Source organism: Pteropus medius, unplaced genomic scaffold (genome assembly GCF_902729225.1).
Source record: "Pteropus medius unplaced genomic scaffold, Ma_sr-lr_union100, whole genome shotgun sequence".
Taxonomy (NCBI): domain Eukaryota; kingdom Metazoa; phylum Chordata; class Mammalia; order Chiroptera; family Pteropodidae; genus Pteropus; species Pteropus medius.
Genome location: NW_024344253.1, coordinates 4,076,100 through 4,088,277, shown reverse-complemented (window position 1 = coordinate 4,088,277; position 12,178 = coordinate 4,076,100). Strand labels below are relative to the sequence as shown.

Sequence of the window (12,178 nt, the reverse complement as noted above, 5' to 3'; positions counted from 1 at the left end):
AATCCAAGACATGACACACAGATAAACTATGATCTGGAAATCATAAAACTGACTCAGAAATAAGGCCAAATGAGTCCCAGGAAAAATACTGATTTTCATGACACAAAAATAAAATTTGAAAGACTGCATATGAATATCTCCTACTAAACACAGGAGCTGCCATATTGCCGTTAGATCTCAAATTCCACTGATATTTGAAATATGTGAAATGCAGGCTTTTTCTTGGGCCTGGACAATCTTTAATAAAGTGAGAGAGAAAGCCAAAGTTAGTGTGCAAACGGACCACACCTGGGTTAAGCCAGCTCGCCGCCACCCCCGCTGAGACCTGATTAGAAAACTGAAAGCAGCTGTCTGCAATGAGTGAAGAGACCTCCTAACAGATCCACCAGCTTCTCCACTCTTCCCTCCCCTCTCCCCTCCGCCCCCCCCCGCCCCCACAGAGACAGGAGGTCCTGCCAGTCAGGGCCCCATCCTGTTAAGAAACAGGGAAGAGGAGGGGATGGACTATGTCAGTGTGCATGAGCCTGACATAAGGAGCCCGCGTCTAAATTGGGGCCACGTGCAGCTCATTTCCATCCCTCTGGGTCTCTGGCAAAATGCAGCTTCCCATAGCTCTCACATGTTCAGCAAAGTACCTCCACCTACTCAAATCTTAAACATAGAAACAAAGACCTACAAAATGGTATTTTAATTACTGTCAGAACCAAAGCTGTGCTTGTCTGAATAAGTCAGTTACAGCAGCACCAGGCACCTTAAAAGAACAGTACAATCTCCAACACCTACTAGACAATAGCATAAAACTCCACACCAGTTCTGACTCAAAACCACGAGAACAGCATCACCCAGTGGCATTATGAAAAGCTGCAAATGAAGAACTAGAGGCTCCATCTCAAGGTGGCCAAAGTGATTCTTCTTCTCACTGAACTCAAAGACCTCAGTAAAATTCTTGGAAAATCTACAATGGAATTTGAGCCTCTTCAAAGTCTAACAGGTAGGTTTAGAGCAAATGTTCTTTCTCGTTTTCTGAGCAGCTGACACAAGGTTGCCAGATAAAACACAGAATGTATGTTCCATGCCATCCATATTTGAGACATACTTATACTAAAAAGTACTCATCGTCTATCCAAAGTCCAAATTTAACTGAGCATCCTGTATTTTTATTTGCTAAATCTAGCAACCTTATGCCTCTTACCATCTGAAGGTCCCCTGCCCCAAAGGACCCAGAGATTCGTTTACATAACCAAGTCCTTCAGTTCATTCAGAGGCAAGCAAGCTAGCCGATGAGCCCAGTAGGCTGCCGTGCCCCAGCGACCGGCAGGGAAGACGCTCTGTCCATGATGCAAGACTAGTAGGGGGAGGGAGGAGCAGAGGGTGAAATGGGGATGCAGATAGCTGGGTCAGAACATGAGAGCATTAAATATCAAGGAGGTAGAGGATGGAAAGGACATGGGCAATTCTGGTAGGAAAAAAGACAGGGGAACTGATAACCTTCGCCTTTTGACAAACGTACTTATTTAAAGATATTCCTGGAAGTGTTTTTCTCCGTCTGTTGAGATCTGGCTTCCAGGTACATCCTCTGTTTGGCTCAAATAAATTGTTATAAAAATTCTCTACAGGTTCGTCTCTTGAAAGAGGTGACCTTGCCTGAACCCACTCTTTTTCCCCTTCTGCTTATAAAAGCCTCCATTTGGCACAGCTCCTGGGGGTTCCTTTCTAAGTGCTAGATGGGATGCTGCCCGATTTGTGAATCACTGAATAAAGTCAAAAAATAATAATAATAAATAAAGGTGTTCCCGACAGCCCTCAGGCACCGCTGCTGTCATGTCCCCTCGTGGAGGTGCCTGGTGGCAGCAAGCCTGAACTTGGTACGTCCAGAAGGACACTAGGAAGGGCTTGTTTAAATAGGTTTGTGTTCCATTCTTCTGAAACTACGACACCAAAATCCCATTTTTTTCCCCTAAGACACTAGCTGGTTTGTCTGAAAGCCTGGCGGGTTTTGGCTCCTGCCCCTGGAAACCCGGAGCCCAGCTGGCACCTTTGCAGTGAACGGCGATGGCCCCTTCCGTGTTCTCGCAGATGTTCAGGAACCGCCGCACGATGGTGTCGCTGGGGGTGCTGCCGTCTATGAAGAAGAGGTCGTAGTGCTCGAAGCCGGCGTCCGTGAAGCGCTTCGCCTCGTAGATCTTCTTGTTCAGCCTCACGATGGCCATCACATTATGCTTTTTGAAATAAGGGAAGTAGGCTTCGGGGGCGTGAAGCGGATAACCTAAAGGCAAGGAGGAGCTGTAAGCAAAAGGCCCAGTCTCGTGTCACAGGGCCCAGGGACGTTGACGGGACCCGCGGAGCGCGTGTCACGAGGGCCGAGGTCGCCGCACGTCCCCAGAAGCCGCAGTCTGAGGAGCTGCAAAACACAGCGCGCGTGGGAAAACCTCCAGGTACTGGGAATAGTTCACGAAGGTTCGAAACCTCAACCTGTACGGTTCGGACCTCAGGGGCGCCCCACCACCACCACCACCACAACACTTCGTTGGCACTCCCAGCACCAGCCCGAGACCCCGACCCATGGCGTTCGCGGCTTGTCCCCGAATGGAAACCCCAGCTCTGGGCCTGCCCTTCGAGCCCCCTCGCCCCCGGGCTCTGCTAACCCCCCTTTCCCCTTCTGCCCGCCTCGAGCCTTAAAGGCGGTAGCCGTTTCCTCTGCAGTGTTCTGGTGTCTTCGGTGTTGCGCTTTGGCTTTTTACTTCTCCGCAACAAATGCTTCGCATTAAATGCCTCGTTTGCCGTAGTTTGGTCAGTTCCCGCCAGGCCCCAGCTGTTACGTTTTCCCCCTTGGATCCTGTTCATTTTCTAAGCTCGTTCTCCAGCCTTCCTTGGGAGGCTGTGAGCTTGCCAACATAATTCCAATAAATGCCTTTTGGCCTTCATTTGCCAGAGTTAGTTCTGCTGCCTCCAACCAAGAGCCCGGACTGGTACACTGGGCCAAGGTCACGCAATGGACGGAGGCGGAACTGGAAGGCAGGCCTGTCTATCCACAGCCCAGTTTCACGATTTTCACTTTCAAGCAAGCAGGAAATGCAGAGCATATTTACAGTTTTCTATGTAGAAACAGTGACTGATATACCCATCTTTAGAGAAAACAGATATTTTTCAACTTGGGAAAATCAACTCTGTTCCTAATTGGTTTATTTGCCCAAATTATTTCCCAGCCTAAGGGGGACTGTGGTTGACAGAAGGAAACGAGAGCTTTCCACCATGCAAACAATGGGACAGAGAGGGCTCACGGATGCCTGGGAAGCCTTCCCTCGGAGTGGCAGGCTGACAAGCGCTGCCTGGGTTCCTAGCACACCTGGCACCTACCTGCATGACAGCACCTGTACCCCAGCGTGCTAATGGTTGGTTTGGTGTCTGTCCCTTCCCCTCCTCTAGCCAAACTGTACGACCCTCCCTTTTCACATATGAAGTTCCATCAGGAGCAAATGGCATTACAGTTAATATACTTAAACCAACTATTAAGAGAAACTATGCATATCTTTTGAGAAAATAACACTGGACAGTTATCCAAATATGGCAATAGGACATCGAAATAATAACAATAATGATAATAATCACACCTAACACTTACAGAGCACCTACTATGTACTGGGCACTACATTTAGTGCTTCATGTGAATTGTCTCATTAAACCTTGCAATTACCCGAATTACTAATGCCTGGAAAGCAAAACGGCTCATGAACACAGCTAGTAAGAGACAGAGGCAGCATTTGAACCCTGGCAGTCAATTCCAGGGCCTCTGCTGACGCTGATTTCAGGTAAGATGCAACTTGATTCTAATTTTTAGGTATCCAAAAAAGGGATGTTATATGAACATGTAGAGCTGCACTTCCTACAGTTGGCGAGCAGGTTTCTTTAAAATCCCCAAAAGTGTTTCAAATGAGTTATAACCAACAAGCAATGACAATATCCTATGACCTCTAAATTTTTTGTGGGTGTTATTGATGCATTGGGATGCTTTTGATGGGGCTCTGGTTTCAGCAGTGTGCACGGGGCTGGTGGAGCACTCATCGACCCTTACTCCATCTGGCCACTAGATGGTGTCCTGGCATCAGCAAAACACAGGTAGAACCCTGGAGCTGACCAAACCCAGAAAAAGAATTTCAGGGCTAAAAGATTTAAAAATTCATCTCTTCCCAACTCCTCATTTAAAATTAGAAAACTGAAAAACAGCAGAGTCGAATGGCTAGACCACGCAGTCATTAATAAAAGTTAAAACTGAAAAATGGGTAAGCAAAGATAGGAAGCAATACAATATTAGGTTCATTCATGATGAAAATGTAAAGAATATCTAATAAACACCTACTGTGTGCCTGACACTGTGAAAGGCACTTCATACAATAGCTCTAATCCTCACTAGATGCCTGAAATGTGCTTCCTATTTCCTCCATCTGATATATGAGGAAAATGATGCCCAGAGAAGTTCAATGAGCTCACTCAAGTTTACGCAGCCCGTAAAAGGTAGAACCAGCTTCAACCGGTCCAGTCGCTCCGCACCCGGCTTCTCTCATTAGAAGGCTGACACTTCAAATTGTTGGGATTCCCTGTCTCAAGCTATCTTTGTGCTCCTTTCTCTCTCTCTCCCTCTCCCTCTCCCTTTTCCCTTTCTTCCTTCCATCCTTCCTTCCTTCATTCTTTCCTTCCTTCCTTTCTTTCTAAAATAGAGATGAGAAGGGCTTTGCTACCTGGGAGTTTAGGGGCTTTTTTGGAAATTTTTAAATCCAGTGTGTTTCATTCTACTGCTGTATTATTCATTTATCAATTCAAACCTGTTTAACCAAAAAAAAGATAGAGCTCTTCTCTTCTCCACTGTCAAAACAATGGGAACCAAGATGGCTGACAAAAACTCCTGGTGGCTCTCTGTTGACAAGACACACACTTAAGACTCACGGCATTCTGCCCAGATCCCAAGAGTTTAGCACCTCTTTTTGCTACATCCTAGCAACAGCTATTTGAGTGTTAACTCCTTAGAAGTCTACCTTTTCTACTAACAAACCCCTAAAATAACTTTCAGCCTCCTCAGGAAACAATGTTTCTAAATTCAAAAAAAAAAAAAGTACACCAATATTTTGCTTTAATTGGATCAATTTTATTAATTCCATTGCAAAATTATTTGAAGTTCAAAAAGGATTTACAAAGTTAAAGCCCTTCACAGAAAACATGATGAAGCTTCTAGTGAATATCAGATCTTAAAAGGGGAATTCCAGTAAAATATCAGTATTTTACCAATGACGGCCTTAATGAAATTGTTCTAGACATCATAAAATTCAACAAATACTAGGTAAGCTGCACTTTCAGACCTTTTTTTCTCAAGATGAGAGGGCACAATGCATAGGGAAAAAATGCATATATAGAGCAATACCTTAACAGTGGTTATCTCTAGAATATATAATTACAAGTGACTTTATCTATATTGCTTACATTTTCTGTAGTGGGCAGGTACTTCCTCTGTAATAAAAATTTTAAAAACACAGAATTTAGAATCAAAGAGACCTGTGTTTGAATCTGCATGCTGCTGCATTCCAGCTGTGTGAACCTGGGCAAGTCAGGTAACTCCTGTAAGATCCCTCTTCTCTTCTGTGTTAGCAGTACCACCTACTCCAGAGGCTGGCTTTGATTATTAGATGATGTGTACACAAAAAGCTTAGTACCACTTCTGGCATGTAAGCAATGATGGCTATAATTATTTCTCTATATATTGCAGTATGGGACCAAAAAGAATGTTTAAAGGTTTTTGACAAAAATTCTCACACAAAATATTCACATCCTTTTATCTAACAATTCTACTTCTAAGATTTCAAAGAAACCAGAGCTGCAAAAGGAGTATGAACATGTATGCCAACCACAACAGTTTTTAAACGTTAGATCTCATCAAAAAATAATTGATTGATTAATAGGATATAGCACAGTCATTGAAAAATGCAGTCATGGAAAATTATAATGAAGATCCACATTTACTGCCATGAAAGAACTCTGTGATATGTTAAGTGAAAAAAGCTGCTACAAGACAGTAATTGTTGATTCGGGCTTGTAAAAAAAAAAAAAAGGAATATTTTTATAAGTGTGTGTGCGTATGTGTATTCATTGAGAGGGAAAAAAATGTGTGCAAGTAAAAAAATAAAGAGAAGCAGAAGGAAAGAAAATTAAAATCCCCAAATAATCCCACCACTAACTAGTAAACCTAGAAAACTTGGGTAGAATTATAAGTCATACTTATCCTTTTTTGTTAGTTCATCTGCATTTTCTCTTTTGAAAAAAAATCATATATTACCTCTATAAAAATATTTAAAATAATTTTTTAAATTACACCTCATCTTCTCTTTAAGAAAATTTCATAAAACACATGAATCCTAAACAGCAACATTCTTTCAACTTCACCAAATGAACACCCAACAGCAAAGCCACCCTGAAACCACACACCTGCTAAGCTTTTCTGGGTTTGAGTCAGATCATTTTGCACTGAAGGCCAAAGGTGGATTTAATCAATCCTGTCTGAAAGACCAACTGTCAGAATGCAGTTTCCTCAGGCACCCAATGTGTTATTGCTAACAATTCCACGGGACAGCAGTTAATCAATCAATGTCTGGAGCAAAAAAAATTCATTAGCAAATTCCTGAATGCAAAGATCTAATTCTGGCTTCAATAGAGGCTCCCGTTTGTTAGCCTAACTGTCAAAGATCACCCAGCCCCAGAGGGAACATGACTCAAGCAGGGTTCCCTCCCTGGTAGATACATCATTGGTATGAAATGATAAGCACGTGTGTGAAAACGCAAACTAAAAATCAAATCTAAATGCATGGATAACAATATACAATGAAACTAGATTTCAGAATAAATACTTGTGGTGATAATGATGGAAGAATAAATCTAGATGACGGGTTTCAAATTACATTCTCTCCGAGGATTGATATTCCAGGTCTATGACCAGATAGCAAAAAAAGGGAGCTATTATGTTCTTGGGTGATTTTTAAAAAATTAGTGTACTTCTCCTCTAAATTATTCTTAAACCTTTGGTGACTGTCATTATTTGTCTTCTAGGGAATATTAGATGAAAAAATAAATAAGTAGAAAATAAATGTTAATGGGAAAACACATAGCTGATCATGTTTCATTCAAGAGGGTTTAGTTTTTGTTCTCTTTTATCTTTCTTCCTGAATGTGTATGGCCCCAGCTATACATATACTGCAAATTTAATTACTTCAGTACCAAGTCATTCCTAGTTGTCATGAGGGAACTAAACAGATCAGTGTAGTGGCCATGTTTAGGAGCCCAGCTCTGGGGTGGTCAGTAGTTCTGACTACTACTTTGTGACCTGGGGCAAATTCCCTACTGATAAGCCTCAATTTACTTCTGCATAAAATGGAGATAATAGTACCTACACCTCACAGGGTTGGGTGTGCATTAAATGAGATAACACTGTGATTAGCTAGTAACTAGCACACAGTAAGTACTCAATAAAGGATCATCATCATCATCATCATTCTTCAATATGGTGTTCCCCCAAAGAATACCTTGATGTATAGTACTCCACTACCAATTAAACCTAAGAATCACTGACAGAATTCAGCAATCTGCTTATTGGTCTGAGCAGTTAGTTTTTCGGATTCTTCTTTGATCACTAGGTCAGGTAAAGTGAGCATCCTATTCATGGCAACCTAAGTATCGTTGGTTTTAAAACAGTAATTATCGCTCCGCCTACTAAAGCATAATATTTAACACACTAATTACTACTATTCAATTTTTTATTTAATAAATATTCTTTGGAGAATATTATGAAAAGAAAGGATCATCTGAAGAAATTAAGATATTAAAGAAGATCAACTGAAATAAATTTTTGGATTGCAAAGTAAAGAAAAACCTACCATTTTCAATTTTGCTTTTTGGATGTGGTCCACTAAATGCTAAAAATTTTCCTGGAACAATCCAGTTGAAGTCACCATTTTCAACTCGCTGGCAGAATTTTGTGAAAAAAAAGAAAAAAAAATTTTATAATTCTTATACAATTTAAGAAACCCTTGCAAATAAAACTGCTATCCACTCTATTAGTACTCTAGACTAATTGGACATAAATGAAAACAACATAGTTTAAAATAAAAACATGCATTGATAATCAAAATAATATTTATGAATTCAATCTTTTTTAGAAAATTTTTTATCTAGGTTCTATGAAAAGTTTAGAAAACTTTATTTACGGTGGAGGTACTTTGCTTAAAATAACTTTATCTTCTGGCCACACTGTAGTGAAATGAAATGAAAACAAACATTGCTTATCCCAGCAATAAATAAAGGGAAATAAGAGAAAATGGAAAATGTAAGCGCTTTCCATGAACATGGTAAACATTTAAACAATGAAAAAAAAAAAATCTATAAATATCAGGGTCATGATGAACACACTTTCATTTTTTTTTCCTGTTTTTATAGGTTGATATTTGTTGTCAATGCTGATTTTTAGATTGGGAAGCAGAAAGAGGCTGGAGTGAGGAACAGAAGCTCATCACACCCTCAAGGTATACCACAATCTAGAGTCAGCTAAGGTCTCCCTCAGGGGATGCGCACACAGACAGCACCCTGGGTCAGGCAAGAGACATAAATAAAGGCAGGTACACCGCGGGCGGCTCTGGCTGGTCACCTTGCAGGAGAGCTGACTGAATGTGGCTGATCTTCCCATTGGATTTTCATGTGACTTCTCTCTACATTTGAAATTTGCCATTTTAAATTATGTCTTTAAATACTGTGAAACCAAATAAAATCCACCTAGAGGCTGGCTTTGATCACCAGTTGTCAGCCTCTGGTCTACACACTGTAAGGGATCCACAGAAAAGGCTTGAAGACCAGGGAAGGGGCCGAGCATCTTCCCACTGCTCCATCATTTCCTTCATTTCCTTCCCTTCTCCATGTGCCTCTGGAGCCCTGGGGCAGAGCTGAAGGCACCCGAGATTTTGCAGATAACTGGGAGACATTTGTGCAGTGTGTCACATATATATATTGCCTCTTCATGTAAGCATCCTTAGCCAACCCCAGCCCAACCCCAACCACAACCCCATCGCCAGGCTTGGCCTGGAGTTCCCAAGTCTGCACAGATACCTCCCAGGCTGAGAAGGAAGCGTTCTCTTTCCTGGGCCAAGGCTATCTGTATGAAAGACTCTTCCACTAGATGGCGCAGACCTCAATGGTAAGAATCCCGGTCAAACCCAAGAGTCTGCACTCTGCTTTAAGAGCTCATAAGTATTTAAGTCAATTGGAATAACTGACATCAAGGAAATCTGGAGCTTCTACTTTAATTACTTATACTACCCATTATCATTTCCATGAAAATCTAAACTTAGCTATACTACTTAGCTGTTGCAAATGCAGATGTTTCTTTCCAATTAAGAAAAGTTATAAATGAAACATTACATGATGCCTTATAAATGTCCGCATTGCATTAATCTAATTATAATAAACATGTCTCCATGATGCCCTAAATAAAATCTTAGTACTATGAGTGTTATGAGTACACATACCAAAACAAATCTCAAGTATAGCTGTCTATTTATATCAATTTTAATAAAGAATTTAATTACAACCCTTTGTGATAAACACCCCTCTCAAGTAATCATTAAGCTTAAAACATTATTTAAAAATTCAAAAATAGAAGTATGCTCTAATTATCAAAAAGCTAAAACCAATTCTTTATGAACAGTGGAAGAATACAAGTTTCTACGTTCACTATTTCTGTATCCTAGACCACTAAGCAAGCTTAGATAAATACATTGTGCTACATCTGTTTGTTGGGATTACAGACATCCATTTGGTTAAACAGTAGCCTTTTACAATCAATCATATGGACATAGGCAATGGACTCACTAAGATACATTCACCGACAGGACCAAAAGAATATGTTTGGCAATCTGCCTACCCAAAAGGATAAACATTAGATAGTATTGGGCTATAGTCAGTAGCTTGGATAGGTTGATGGAGTAAACAAAGAGGTTTAGGTCTTACATCCAAATCTGAGAAAAAAATTAATAAGAAAGTTACAGCTTTTAACTGGCTGATATAATATAAGCTTACTTTGGTAAGCTTCCAAAATTAATGTCTGTGCCTTCTTTCACAGTGAATTTCACAATATTTATCAATAATAGAATATTTAAGATAACACAAATTGGCTTTTTTAATGAAACATGAACACACACACTTGAAGAAATCTAGATCAGACAGGAACTTAAGGTACATTCTAACCCTACCACATTTTGCAAACAAACATCTAAGCAAGAATGAAGCCAGAGAATGACGTGATATCTTCCAATCTCAAGCCTACCACCTCCCAAGTACTACCTAGAAAAATTGCAGATGTTCTGCACAATTAAGAAAAGCCCAAGATATAAATCTAAATTTCTAAAACTGATATATTTAGGTGTTATTATTCACTTTACTACAAAAGATTCACCAGATTTTTTTGGAATAGCTAACTCTCCTGGTGCATTTTAAAAAATCTCTGCACTTGAAAACTTGAATTTTTCCAACTTCTAAAAAATACATCTGTGCCAGTAAGGCATGTCTCTGTTGTAATAGTCACAAATATATTTTTCAGCCCAAACACTGAAAAACATTTGGCCTTCATATAATTGTAACAGACAGTAAGATCGAAAAGAGAGAGCCTGAGGTTGGCAATTACGGGACTGATTCCTTTATGAAATGATGTGCTTTCTCAGATAGCATGGAGAAACAGTTTTTAAGTACAATTCAACTTTCATTCAAACATTTGCTGAGCCTTTATTATATATCAAGGACTATAACTTAGTGTCACACATGAAATAATAAAAAGCATCCCCTGTATGCTCTTATATAAGAGTCTGAAAGCAAGTGGGAGTGACAAATAATAGTAACAAGTAACAGCAAACACATATATATAGATATATAGATATTTACCACTGATGCTGTGCTAAGCACTACACTATTACACACACCTCATTTCATTTCATCCTTACAGCAACCCTAAAAGGTGCTGTTATCATCACTATTTTACCTATTGCTAGAGACTGAATGCTGTGTCCCAAAAATTCCTAAGTTGAAACCTAATCCCCAATGTGATGGCATTTAGAAGTGGGGCCTTAGGGAGGTGATTAGGTCATGAGGGTGGAGCCCTCATGAATGGGATTAGTGCCTTATAAAAGAGACCCCAGGGAGCTCCCTCATCCCTTCTACCACGTGAGGACACAGGACAATATGGCCATCTATGAACCAGATGCCTAATCTGCCAGCACCCTGATTTTGGAATTTCTAGCCTCCAGAACTGTGAGAAACAAGTGTTTGCTGTTTAAGCCACATAGTCTACAGTATTTTTGTTGTAGAAGCCCAAACTAAGACACCCATCAAATAAAATGTTGCATTAAACTTTGACAAGTGTCATAATAGAAGTACATATGAAGTTTAGTGGTGGCACAAAGACTATTTTAAAAATCAAAAAGACAAGCTAAGCACGGTCGGGCCTGGTTAGTACTTGGATGGGAGACCACCTAGGAAGACCAGGTACTGTAGACATAAAAAGTTTAAAAAAATTTAAGGAATTGTAAAATGACAAGGTACTTGCAATCTGTGAGGTCAACCAAGGGTTGCCTGGCCTGAAAAAAAAAAAAAGACAGAACTACAAAGCCTTTTCTTATTGATTAAAAAGTGCCTTCTTTATAGTTCCCTAACTTCTAAAACAATAAAAGCGTTGATAGTATAGGTGTGCCACATAAATGCAAACACGCTGTAATGACTGGCACTTTATGAGCTGAAAGCACAGTAAATATTTGAGTTATTTGGTTTAAATTAAGTTGCCATGCCATTCGGCTTTAGATAATAAGCTCCAGATTATTAATTTAGGTTTGCTTTTGAGAGAGACAGTGTGGTGGAGGGAAAGAGGAGTGGATGATTCCTTCACTTCTGACGGCAACAGCTGGGGGGGGGCGGCGTGGAGGGGACACTGCTGGGGGAAAGCATTTAAGGGGCTGCTCCAACAGCCCAGACCAGTGAACGCCTCTGCTGATGCAACGCCAGGGAGCGAGAACCCAGTGCATGTTTACAGGTGCCATTCCAGGGCTCAAGACATGAAGATGTGAGGCCATCAGTACATACATGGTTGTTGAAACTTCAAGACAGG

General features: G+C 40.5%; 1 protein-coding gene across 7 annotated transcripts in view; it reads right to left on the bottom strand.

Annotated features, from left to right (window-relative positions):
* The window catches only part of CDC14A (cell division cycle 14A), a 129,582-nt gene that overhangs the window by 43,735 nt on the left and 73,669 nt on the right, over window positions 1–12,178 (bottom strand). For 4 of the 7 annotated variants that reach the window (XM_039869573.1, XM_039869574.1, XM_039869577.1 and 1 more), the window contains exons 8-9: window positions 7,914–8,001; window positions 2,036–2,266 (exon numbers count right to left, since the gene is read on the bottom strand). In XM_039869573.1, the coding sequence (XP_039725507.1) occupies window positions 2,036–2,266; window positions 7,914–8,001 (319 nt within the window). Of the gene's footprint in view, window positions 1–2,035; window positions 2,267–6,471; window positions 6,623–7,913; window positions 8,002–12,178 lie in introns of those variants that run through there. The other 3 variants (XM_039869579.1, XM_039869578.1, XM_039869576.1) reach the window with 3 other exon arrangements.